The sequence below is a fragment of the Trachurus japonicus genome, chromosome 21 (assembly GCF_045865225.1).
Source record: "Trachurus japonicus isolate A0001 chromosome 21, Traja_1.0".
In the NCBI taxonomy this organism is placed as follows: domain Eukaryota; kingdom Metazoa; phylum Chordata; class Actinopteri; order Carangiformes; family Carangidae; genus Trachurus; species Trachurus japonicus.
In genome coordinates, this window is record NC_140927.1 from 35,127,873 (window position 1) to 35,140,285 (window position 12,413).

The 12,413-nt window shown below is 41.6% G+C and overlaps 1 protein-coding gene and 1 long non-coding RNA gene across 2 annotated transcripts; both read left to right on the forward strand.

Moving 5' to 3' along the window:
- Positions 1 to 4,243: 4,243 nt before the first annotated feature.
- On the forward strand, positions 4,244 to 4,848 carry LOC146965695 (uncharacterized). Its single transcript, XR_015034575.1, has 3 exons — positions 4,244 to 4,403; positions 4,500 to 4,587; positions 4,707 to 4,848. It is a non-coding gene; the product is annotated as an uncharacterized LOC146965695 (long non-coding RNA).
- Positions 4,849 to 8,683: 3,835 nt separating this feature from the next.
- On the forward strand, positions 8,684 to 9,889 carry LOC146965696 (uncharacterized). The gene is given in 1 exon segment (XM_085765092.1): positions 8,684 to 9,889. A coding segment is annotated over 1 exon segment (1,206 nt).
- Positions 9,890 to 12,413: the final 2,524 nt, after the last annotated feature.

Consider the following 12,413-nt stretch of genomic DNA (forward strand, 5'->3'; position numbering starts at 1 on the left):
AGTAACACAAATACTAAATTAAACGACACATAACAGACAAAAAGTTGAGGAGAAAGTGATTATTTACCTCTCACCGTGTGCTGCGCCATTTTGCTCTGACGATTTTGCACGTATTTCCGACCGACTCGGGCTGCTTGGATCCTTCCCGAGTTCCCGAGTCGGAGGTCCGACTTCAAAGGCCGTTCTATTGTATTTTTCCGAGTCGGAGGTCGGATCTTTCCGAGTTCCGAGTGCAATCGAACGCAGCATAAGTCATTAACCTACCAAACACAAGCTGCTGTAAAGTTAGCCTAGCTGTTTAAACTGCAGTGAGTTAAATCAGTTAGCTAGTTAGCTGCTGCAGACATCCAGGCTGCTGGGGAGAGACTGAGGGCTGATAGCCTACTAAGTTACACTCTGTGAGGGATTAACTACACCCAGAGATGGACAGAGTAGTACTCTACCCCAGTACTTGAGTAAGATTTATATATAGCCTAGCTTTATTTCACAGACTCCAAGTCCAACAATTGACACAAACAAAGAAACATAGACAAACAATATAGACAGCACACAGTCTGTCCACACACAAACTAAAAACGGTACAGTTGTTTAGACCAGTAGCCTAGCCTATTTCCAAAACATGGAAGTGCATTTTGTGTCACTCTTGAGTTGGGTCAGTCAGACACATATAATAAGAGTACAAATACTACTGGTAAAAATATACTCCGTTACAAGTAAAAGTAGCTCAGTCGACATGTTACTCCAGTAAGAGTAAAAAAGTACTTGCTTTTAAAGGTACTTAAGTATCCAAAAGTACATGCTTTTAAATTTACTTTACTTTTTCACATCAATGAATTACTATATTTTTTTCTAAATGAATTTAAGGAGCTTTTAACTCTTGTTTCTGAGAATTAGCCTAACTCTTTGAAAGCAGCTGCACTGATGTGTTGCTTTTAGGGGTTAGGGTTTCCTTCACAGACAAACACAGCTTGTGTCCAATAGGATTTTAGAAAAAAAAAAAGAGCAGACCTGAAAGTAACGAGTAGCCTACTTTTCAGCCTTCCTAGAAATTAACTCGATTAAAAGTAAAAATATTTGTCTTGGAAATGTATTCAAGTAAGAGTAATAAGTACCAAAGAAATCTAATACTCAAGTAAAGTAGGCCTACACATCCTTTGGATATAGTACTCAAGTAAATTTACTTCATTACTGTCCACCACTGACTACACCTGGATAAATCATAAAAGATAGGTTAATGTCCTGTTATAAAAATCACATCAATGAGTAACTTATTAAACTCCATGTCTACCTTGTGTCAGTGCTGCTGTCTGTGTTGTGGTGGCTTCATGTTGCTGTTCAACAGCTAAACGTGTTTGTTGTTATATTAATGTAGGTATGCTACTGCTGTTTGATTGTTATTCTGGCCTGAGACAAATGGAAGTTAGATTTAAAAAAAACCCCATTTATAATGATTTTAAAACTGTTGGAAAGTTATGTCAAAAACTTAACAGATATAGCTACTGTAGGCTATCTCAGTGAATAAAAGGTAGATGAAGATATTAAAGAGTTTATCTTTACATTTATCTCTTTACTCGCGGTTCATGTGACTGTTTACTGCACGGCCCCCCCCCAAATGACGTTGAAATACAGCTGTGAACAGCATCATGTCAAGCGATGAAGTAAGTAAACTAACAATGTATGTTTCAGTGTAACGTAAATATATTATATTTATACATTTTAGTGGACGTTGTGCGGTAGTGGGTTGTTTGCTGGCTGTAGCAGAATCTGTTACTACCCCAACACTAGTTTGGGTCCACCGCGTTTGTCTTCTTCCTGTATCCAAGATGAAAGCCGTCAAGGTCGTGCATTCAGTGTCATCTGGCATCAAGTCTGCAGGACTGCACGGGACATTTGGTTAACGAATTGCAGCACATTATGCAGCATTCTTCTTGGTTTTGAACAATTCATCCCTCATTAGCATTAAAAAGTTAAAATACAGGTTTATTTTTTCACAAGTCCTGCCCCAAGTTCCTTTAAATGAAGTAGCCTAATCGTTAACTGATTGGGCAGTAGTCCATTCATCGTGATCATACTCACCACTGTGTTTCTGCATGTTATAAGTTGTATTTGTTGTCTTATATTTTTCATTTGACATGTTTCAGTTGTTTTGTCTTGTTTGAAGTTACTGTGATTTGGAGCAACATAAAGTTGATCTTCTCTTCTCTTGTCTTGTCACAGGTGAAGCTGATATAAATTGATTTGATTCAATTTGATTCAATTCTATATATTGGTTCATTTAGAAATATTTCAGTTTTAAGATGAATTTTGCTTGGTTAAGTTAACTTAATTTATTTGGTCCCGTAGAAATTTTTTGCTGGACATACAGTAGGACAGGACCAAATAAATTTACTTAACTTAAAGCAGAAGTAAGTGATATATTTGTGTTAATATAAGTCTTAAATAGTTGTATCTTCTGACAGCAATCACTTCTATAGAGTGTTTGGTCTGAAACACGGGTCTGTCAGTCACTCTGCTCTGCTCTGAGCCCAGGAGAAAACATTTATCGTATCCTACAGTTTTTATCCAATGAGGAGAGAGAACGGCATGCAGGGCTGTGTGTGCAGCCAAGGAACGCCGTGAATGTGGCGACGTAGCGACGAGGACTGTTATGGTGCGTTCAAGGAAACTCGTATTTTTCCGACCGTGAAGTGGTACCAGTTCGATCTGGTACGAGTTCACGGGTCAGAAGTTACGAGTGGCCGTTATAGTGACTTTCACCGGTAAAACAGGTCGGAAAAACACGAGTGGGTTGCCTGGAACGCTACAAAGTCGTAAGTTGTGACTTGAAGCTGTAATTTACGATTTCAAAAGCCTGACTGGAACGCAGCATTAGCGAAAACGACCGGACCACTTACTTCTGCTTTAACTGGTTATGAAAGAGATTTTCACAGAGTTAATGCTGCAAATTGTACAAAGATGGAACTCTCTCAACTCTCATACATGTTTACATTAAAATTTGACCCAAAACAGCGACATTAGCGCACAGATCTAACAGAGAAACAGGAAATTAAACATTAAAAGATCAATCTAAGGATTTTATGAATCAATATCAGACCTTTCAAATGAAGATTCAGAATATCAGACTGGATTACTCAACTCACAGTCTTGTCTTTTTCATGTAACCTAAAACCTGTGTGTTTCACACTGAAGTCTGAAGTGACTGTGTTAATGCTGTTTCATGAATAATAACACTCATCTGGGTTTGTCTTACTGTGTATGTTTGGTGCTAAACCTGTGTTTTTGTGTTTAGAGCTGAACAGGGTGCGACAACTACCGTTCTCAACCAGACTCTGGGTCTGGCTCCAAGGTGTGGCACGACAAGCTGTAATCAGCTGTGGTCATTGAATAGACTACAGGTCATTTCAATTTGCGCATCTGTGTTTTATTTTGTTTTATAACATTTATATGCGCATCGAGAGTGAGTGAGTGAGTGAGCGAGCGAGAGAGAATCAGCGCGTGCACCAGATGAATGCCAACCGACAAAAACTGAAATGAGACGGTTAAAGAGAGGAAAAACACAGAATATACAATATATGTCCAAGAGACTTTGTCCGGAGGAAGGATGGGTTGGTGGCCCAGGTTTAGTGATGAGGAAACTGTCACTGTCAGCTGCACATCTGTCAGCAGCTGCTCCAAACAGACACGTCACTAACTTAATTTTGAAGGGATTAGATGTTGAGTTTGTCAACAGTGACTTTGTTGCACCCAAACATTAAGCATATAGAAAGAGACCCGGCTTGAGACCGGCTTTTATTTGCTCAAACCTGGAGACAGACCCGACCCAGCGCAACCGGCATCTCGAGACTCGCCTTTTTTTTTTTTTTTGAGAATTTACAGTAGCCTGGGCTACATATGATGGTCTGGGAGACGCTGTGCGCTACTGTGGGGGGGATGAGAAGGCTCGCGGTTCAAATGATGTAGACTTGATCTAAAGTAGGGACTATTACTCTGTCTGACCAGAGGGGGGGGACAACACGTATCCCCACCGGGGATAATAATAAATGACCAGAGGGGGGGACATCGAAAACAGAGGGGGGGAAAATCCCCACCATCCCCCCCGGCAAATCGCACCCTGGAGCTGAATGATAAAGCACTGAGCTAAAAAATGCTAATGATTAAAAAAAAAATCACATGCAATAACCTTTAAACATCCATATAATTAAATAAACGGAATTACTCTAGAAGAAGCAGGACGATGGATCAATCAGAGTGAGACTGACTCCAGATCAGACAGTGTGGTCATCATCACCTCCTGCTCTGCTCTCTGGGCTGAGGCAGCAGTTTGACTGAAGGGTTACAGTGCCACCTTGAGGCCACAGACACAAACAGCATGTTGTCTGTTCACTGGCACTGCTGGACTTGATGTGAGGGGATAAATTATCAATAATCACAACATTGACCATCTAAAGTACAGATTGATCTTCAGGTAAAACCGTCTTCCTCCTCCTCCTCTGCTCCAGTTGTCTGAAGGTCAAACACCAACATCACAGCAGTTTTATAGATGAGGCCTGGAGCAACATTGCTTTGGTCCAACAAGTCTGGACTAAAGTGAGTGTGTTTACATCTTAGAAACTTCACTAGTTTAAATACTCCAGAGTCATTATGTAAATTACTGAACCAGTAGATGGCAGCGTTGTTATTAAAACTACACTTTCCTCTGTTTTCAGCATTAAAGCCTTAAAATCCAAGAAGGAAGCAGAGGGAACTTCTTCCCTGTTGTCTTCAGTGACACCATGGGTCTGAAGAAGGAACCAGAGGAGTCAGGGAGGACGACATGAAACAGACCATAATGAGACACATGACGAGGGCCACAAGGTAAAACTGTTACAAGTCTGAATCTAAGAAAATGAAACAACAGGACTTTGTAGGGCTTTTCACATTATGACCGAATTATCACAAATAATGGGTGGCTAATAATCTGCCCTTGTATCTTTGAAGCTTCAATTCTATATCGGCTGATTTTACACATCTGCTTTTCTTTTAGGGATAGGGGTAGTCACGTGATCAGACCTGCTGGTCACATGACTACCGACGGAGTCTGTTATGCTGCACACATTAGCGGCTCCGCTCCACACACTACAGGAGGGATAGTCCCGTTTACAGGCTCACACGGCCGCACCTTTATGTACTTTAAATCGCCAATCGCACTCTTTTGTGCGATTACATAATAGCACGGCGTGACATCGCGATTGCGATTCGATTAATCGTGCAGCACTAATGTACAGTAACTATCATTAGAGACAAATATGTCAGATACTGGTAATTAGTTGTTGTTTTTTTTGCATATTTCTAGATTATATCTATATCCCAATTATAATCAGACAATGTTGCCTTGATTTCACTCATTTTCAGTCTGTTTGCCCACTGACTTCATCTGAAACAATAATAAATGTAGAATTTTGAAGAGTCATAACTAGTCATAACCTGAGGTGAAATCAGTTATTGCAGCCTGAGTCTGAGCCAGAAGACTGTTTATTACCTTGGTTAGATCTCTATTGTCTGTACATTGTTTACCAGAACTACATCCCTCCTCGGCCCTAACACATCACCTAAACCTTCCAAAATTCCTGGACAAACCCTGGGATATAATGAGGAGCACAACCTCCTCTCCTGCCTTCATTAGAGCTGTTTCCTCATTCAGAGTTCACTAGGGATGTATACCGTGGACCGGTACTTTTTGGTACCGGTCCATAATTGCGTCGGTACCAGAGTACCGTTAAGATTCTGGACTAACGGTACTCTTATCGGTACTTTTTGAACGTCTCCCTAAGCGTCACGTAATAATGACACTGCCGCCACAGCAGCTTGTCACCCCCCAATTTCCACCGGTCCGTCAGCGCAACAGAACCGCTACACGCCGGTCACCGCAGCTGATCCCTGATGCTCTAATCAGCACTTGGACCGGGCGAGCCGCGGCGAGTCTCAGCAGCGTCTCTCCGCGCCGCCGCGGAGAGACGTGGGCGTGGGGTTGTCTAATTCACCGCATACAAATGACAAGGGTGTAGTCGCCAGTATAGAACAGTTGTCGCAAGCTCATGACTTGCCCTCTCCAGAGTGTATCAGCTATGTTAGCATTAGTGCTAACTACAACTTCAACTTATTTCAATTCTGCACTTTGAGGGGGACACAAGGTCACTGTAGAGACAATGATGGTAGGAGAAACACTGGACGAGAGAGTGAGGCTGGAGTGCTGTGCAATATCCACAATATTTTATATCCCGATATTGATATACATTTGAATATAGTATTTTTTAAGAGTTGGGGCAGACTCACAGTAACAGTCACCTGTACCGTCACCATACCTTTTAAAATTTTTTTTTTTTTGTCTGCATTGTCTGAGTGGATTACAACACGTGACACTAGAAGAGAAGCTAAACCGAGCATAGCATTGATCCTGAGGTTGCACATTTTTGACAAAATATTAAATAACTTATGAACTGTATGTGATAGAGACGAGTTGTGAATCACTGGATTTTTCGAATGGTGCCTCTATGACAACAAGGGACGATATGCGTCATGTAACCACATGGTAAGGGAACAGAGTTAATGCAACACTTGAGAGCATACTTTCATAGTGGCACCATTCAAGGACCCTCGGAAAGCAAAGAATCCCGCGATTCAGATGCAGTTAACAGGTTATTTAATGTTTTGTACAACGTGTGCAAGTGTAGCATCGATGCTACATTCTGTTAACCGACCATATATCGATGCTATGCTAGGTTTTAGAAGGCTACATTCACTTTGGAGAAAGTTAGCATAGTAAAATTTGAGGAGTCATCTTACACATCTTCCAAAAAAAAAGAGAAAAGACAGATACCATTAAAATATCACTGTACGGTCACACCCTCGTCCTCGAGATATCGTCGAAATGGGATTTTCTTTCTTTTGCTTTTCCCTGCATGGTCCATTGCTTCTCTTGTGTCAAATGAATTCACTGCTCCTCACAGTAAAGGTGCACAGGAAATGATTATCTCGTTTCCAAAATAAAAGACAAATGACACTTTGTAAATGACCTTTAATATGATAAGAACATTACTTCATTTGTTGTTTTTATGTTTATTTATTTAGTTTCTGAACATTAGTCAAGGTCAGGGCTTTAGTTCTTATATATTAAGCAGATGTTATATTCAGTGCTTTGATTTTGAAAGCGTCTCGCCGAGACCTCATAAACTTCCGGTGCTACGGATTTTACCGGCAGTGTGTCTGCAAGGCCAGAGTGTCTTCAATGCTAAAAGTGTGCCTAACTTACATGAAACGCCCTAGCACCTGGCTAATAAGGGGCACAAGGTTTGTTTTTGTTACCTTTTCATGCTATATTTATCTCCGGCTCGAGTTTGGTCGCCGTTGATAGTCTCATGTATGGAACATGTTGTGGTTAGCGGTAGCTATTAGCATTGGCAGCTCGGCTTAGTTAGCTTAGTTCAATACATTGAAGTGAGATGGAGCTAATCTAACTCGTTGGTTGTCTTATTAATGCAACAGGACGTATTTTGTCTGTTTTGATGTGAGGTCTGGTAAGGTTAAAAACAGTTTATTGGATTAAAAACAAACGGTTAAAAATATTTATTTCATGGTAATACAGCACTCCATTTGGATTTTGTCTTTTGATTAAAATAGATGAAAAGGGAGTCAACTAACATGATTGTTTATGTGATAAAAGCAGTTAAAAATAATTTCATTTATGTAAAGGTAACTGTATTTTATTTTCTTCTTCTCATAGCTCTTGCGGTGTGTCTGCAACTGAATACGGTCCATGGAATGAAGGAATATGAACCATCAGTTTCATCATTTGTGACCATCAATTAGCTGGGGACGCGACACACTTGTTATTTTTTATTAGGCTATTATTAAAACAAGAAAGCTACAAAGGCTTTTCTTTTCTTTCTCTCTCTTTTTTTTTTTTTTTTTTTTACATTCTATCATATTTTCTTGTGTGTGGACATTAAAAAAATGTTATTTGGTGTACCTGTGCAGGTAAAATCTTATTTTGGTGCCCGTGAAGACAAAAGTTATTTTGGTGCACATAGAGGCAAATGATTATTTTGGTTCTTCATTAGTTTATCAGTAACTACTGTAATGTTTGTGTACCTTACACAAAAATAGTAACTAATGACTAGGTAATGATTCAGTACTTATTACCTACTCATATTGATGCCTCACTTTACTATAAGGTACACAAAGAGAGTAACTAATGATTCAGTAATGATTCAGAACTCATTACCTACTCATTTTGATGTCTCACTTTACTATAAGGTACACAAAAAGGGTAACTAATGATTAAGTAATGATTCAGTACTCATTACCTACTCATTTTGATGTCTCACTTTACCTTAAGGTACACAAAAAGGGTAACTAATGATTAAGTAATAGTTAGTTCCTCAGTAATTTGATTAGGAGTTACTGAAGAACTCACCATTAACTAATAGTGAGTTCCTCATTCATTCCAAATTTGTTTCATAGTAAATAACTACTCTAAATTTTGTGCATCTCAAACAACTTTACTGTGAACCACGGTGTGATCAGTATACAGTACTACACAGCCCCATGATACATTCATTTAGCCTACCAAACATGTGACAAACTATCATATTTATTTTAAAGGCAACATGGATGGTCATATTGATGTGTATGTGGTCTGAAATTGATGAATAAAATCTTCTCAAGAATCCTGACACTCCCCTTGAAGTCCATTGAGGAGGAGTTTAAAGTCTTGCGAGCAAGGGAGGTGCTTCAACTCCGGGAATCATCAGACCCCAAAGTCTCCGGGGCAGGGGTAGCAGTCAAAACAGGCAGGAAGTGGAGAGCAGAGGCTGCAGTGGAGCAGGCAGAGTCACGGCTACGCCATGGAGTCCTGGTGGGGACAGTGGCCAGAGGAAGAGCTGGACTGGGAACCACCGCTCCCCCTTGTTTTGACAAAGCCCGAGGGAAGGAGCAGAGGCAACTGGTCCAGAATGAGGTGAGAGCAGCAGCTGAGGAGGAGTGGTCCAGCAGAGCAGTGGGAATGAGACAGCAAGGTGCCTGGACCAGATGGGAGCAAGCTATGGAGAGGAAAATCACGTGGACTGACCTCTGGCGGTCAGAGCCTCACCGCATCAAATTCCTGGTCCAGGCTGTCTATGATGTCCTTCCCAGCCCATCCAACCTGCACTGCTGGGGCTTGGCCGACACACCAGCATGCCCGCTCTGCCAAAAGAAGGGGACTCTTGAGCACATACTGAGCTGATGCTCAAAAGCTCTGGGGGAAGGCCAATACCGATGGCGACATGACCAGGTGCTCAAGACCATTGCAGAGAGCATCTGCAGCGCCATCACCACCTGCAGGAAGGCAAGACCTATGAAGTACAACATCAACTTCATCAGAGCTGGGGAGAAGCCGAAAACAACATCGAGGGCAACAACAGGGCTCCTTAACACTGCACAGGACTGGCAGCTGTTAGTGGACCTGGGCAGCCAGCTCAAGTTCCCCCAGCATGTTGCTAAGACCACCCTCAGGCCTGACATCGTCCTGGTGTCAGAGGCAACAAAGAGCATTGTCATGCTGGAGCTCACTGTGCCATGGGAAGAGCGCATGGAAGAAGCTTTTGAACGCAAGAGGGCGAAATACGACAACCTGGTGAGCGACTGCCACAGCCAAGGCTGGAAGGCAAGGTGCATGCCTGTGGAGGTTGGGTGCAGGGGCTTTGCAGGGCAGTCTCTCTGCAGAGCATACACTGCACTCGGCATTACAGGCGAGAGGAGGAGGAGAGCCATCTATAACAGCACAGAGGCGGCAGAGAAAGCCTCTAGGTGGCTTTGGATAAAGAGGGCGGATCCGTGGTCAAGCGCTGCTAGGGCACAAGCTGAGGCCTGATCAACCTCAGCTGAGGGAGGGTGTCTGATGTTCGTGAGACCCGAAACACCCAATGATCTCAGGATACATCACTGAAGATGTGCCCTAGATTGCATCAGAGGATGTTTCACTACAACTGTCTGTGATCTTTTTAAGGAACTACCAATGTAAAGATGAAGATGAAAAAATGAAAAACCACTCATTATGTGTCACTTTAGGTCATAAAGGTTAACTACTGGACATGTTATTGAGTAATGATTCTGTACTGATGAAGTAACTAGTTCACTAATCATCAAGTTGTGATTAACTTGCTATGAAATTTGATCATGAGTTAATGAAGAACTGATCATTAATAGTTCCTCATTAGTTCCTCATTAACTACTCCTCTGAAATTTGATCAGGGGTTCCTGAAGAACTGACCATTAACTAATAGTTAGTTAATCATTAGTTCCTCAGTAACTACTCTTATTTTGTGTACCTTAGTTCCCTAACAAACTACTCATTAGTTCCTCAGTAACTACTCCTCTGAAATTTGATCAGAGGTTCCTGAAGAACTGACCATTAACTAATAGTTAATTAATCAGTAGTTCCTCAGTAACTACTGTAATTTTGTGTAGCTCAATTCCTCACTAACTACTCATTAGTTCCTCATTAGTTCTTCATTAGTTACTCATTAACTACTCTAATTTTGTGTACCTTATTGTAAAGTGTTACCGGGAGATCTATTGTTGACAGGTCGCCAATTAAACACAAGATTGGGGATAATGGGATCTGGTGATCAAAGATGTCAGACAGCTTTTGTGTGATTATTGACCAGAAGTGTTGGACAGGTGAACATTAGTAGAAAAAGAAGAAGACCGCACACCAGCAATTGCTCCCGTGACAATTTATTGTCACACACAGGAAAAAGTAACGTTTCGGGCTCAGCCCTTCATCAGACATGAAAGTAGTAATTAACACACCTGCTTAAGTAGATGTACAGGTCACCTGACAAGTCATGTGATGAAAAAAAATATAGAAGATAGGAGCTATTACACATACTGGGACTGAACAAACAGTCTACATGATCACCAAATAACATATGTTCACTAGGAAAATCACATGGCAGAAGCATCAGGCATCACCGTCATAATGCAATGTAATTTAAAGTAGAAAACAAAAGATCAAGGAGGTGCCTAAACCGTCCTGAAAGTGGTGACAAAATATATATATATATATATATATTTTTTATATATGGTACATCAGTTATCCACAGCAGTAAACAATAAAAAAATATTGAAAAAAATATATAGATGAGAAGCGACAGACATCAAAACTGGAGCAATGGAGCTATGTAATCAGAGCACAAAAACAATAACAACCACAGGCTCGAGCAGTAATGTCAGCATAGAGGAATCATTATCAAAGTACATTATAGTAATCAGGCATAATGAAGAGTAGTCACAAAAAGTGCATAACAGCAGTTAGAGTACAACAGAGCAACACTGTAGCAACACTACAGGAAAGGTCTTAGGTCAAACTCCTCGTTTAGCCCTTTAGGGGCCAAGGTGCCAAGCGTGTATATCCAGAAGGCTTCTCTCCTCAGCAATAAAGAGTTCACGTCGCCACCACGGCTAGGTGGTTTGACAAGTTCAATACCAATGTATCTGAGAGCACAAACATTGTGGGATGCCTGTGTGAAGTGTACGGCCACTGGATTACTGATGACATGATTGCGTATGTTGGACCTGTGTTCAGAGATCCTCACCTTTAGTGGTCTGGTCGTCTTGCCCACATATGCTAGGCCACACAGGCATCTCAGCATGTATATGACGTTTTTGGTACTGCAAGTAATGACTCCATTGATGTTGAAAGGTCTGCCGGAGCTGGGGTGATTAAAGGTGTGTGTTTTCTGTGTGAAATTACACTGAGTGCACCGGCCACATCTGTAGTTACCATGAGGGACAGGCTGGAAGAACTGGGGCTTCTCAGGTGTTGGGAGGTGGGCTCTCACCAGCATGTTTCTTAAATTAGGTGGTCTCTTGTAGACCATCCGAGGAGGTGAGGACAGGCACTTTAACATGGAGTCCGATTCAACAATGTGCCAATGTTTGTTGATAATGTGTTTGATTTCTTGAGCAACAGGTGAGTACTGCATGATACAGCTCACTCTGGGGTCCAGTGTTTTAACTCTAGTGTGTTGAAGACACTCAGTTTGTGATACATTTTCAAATTTGATGCGTGCATTTGTGACCCACTCACGTTTGTATTGTCTTTGGAGGAAACGTCTCTCCAGGTCATCGGCCTGGGCTTGAAAGTCAGCTTCAGAACTGCAGATGCGCCGGATGCGGCTGAACTGTGAGAGGGGCAGACTCTTGATCAGCGGTACAGGATGGAATGATGTGCCGTGAAGGATGGAGTTTTCGCTCCTTACTCCTCTCGCTCTGGTCTTGTTACTGGACCCTCAGGCACTGAAGAGGGAATTGATCCCGTGGATGCCACACATAACCCTCAGAGACCCTCTCCTGGATCAGGAACTCGCTTCAGAGGTAAAAGTACTTTCATT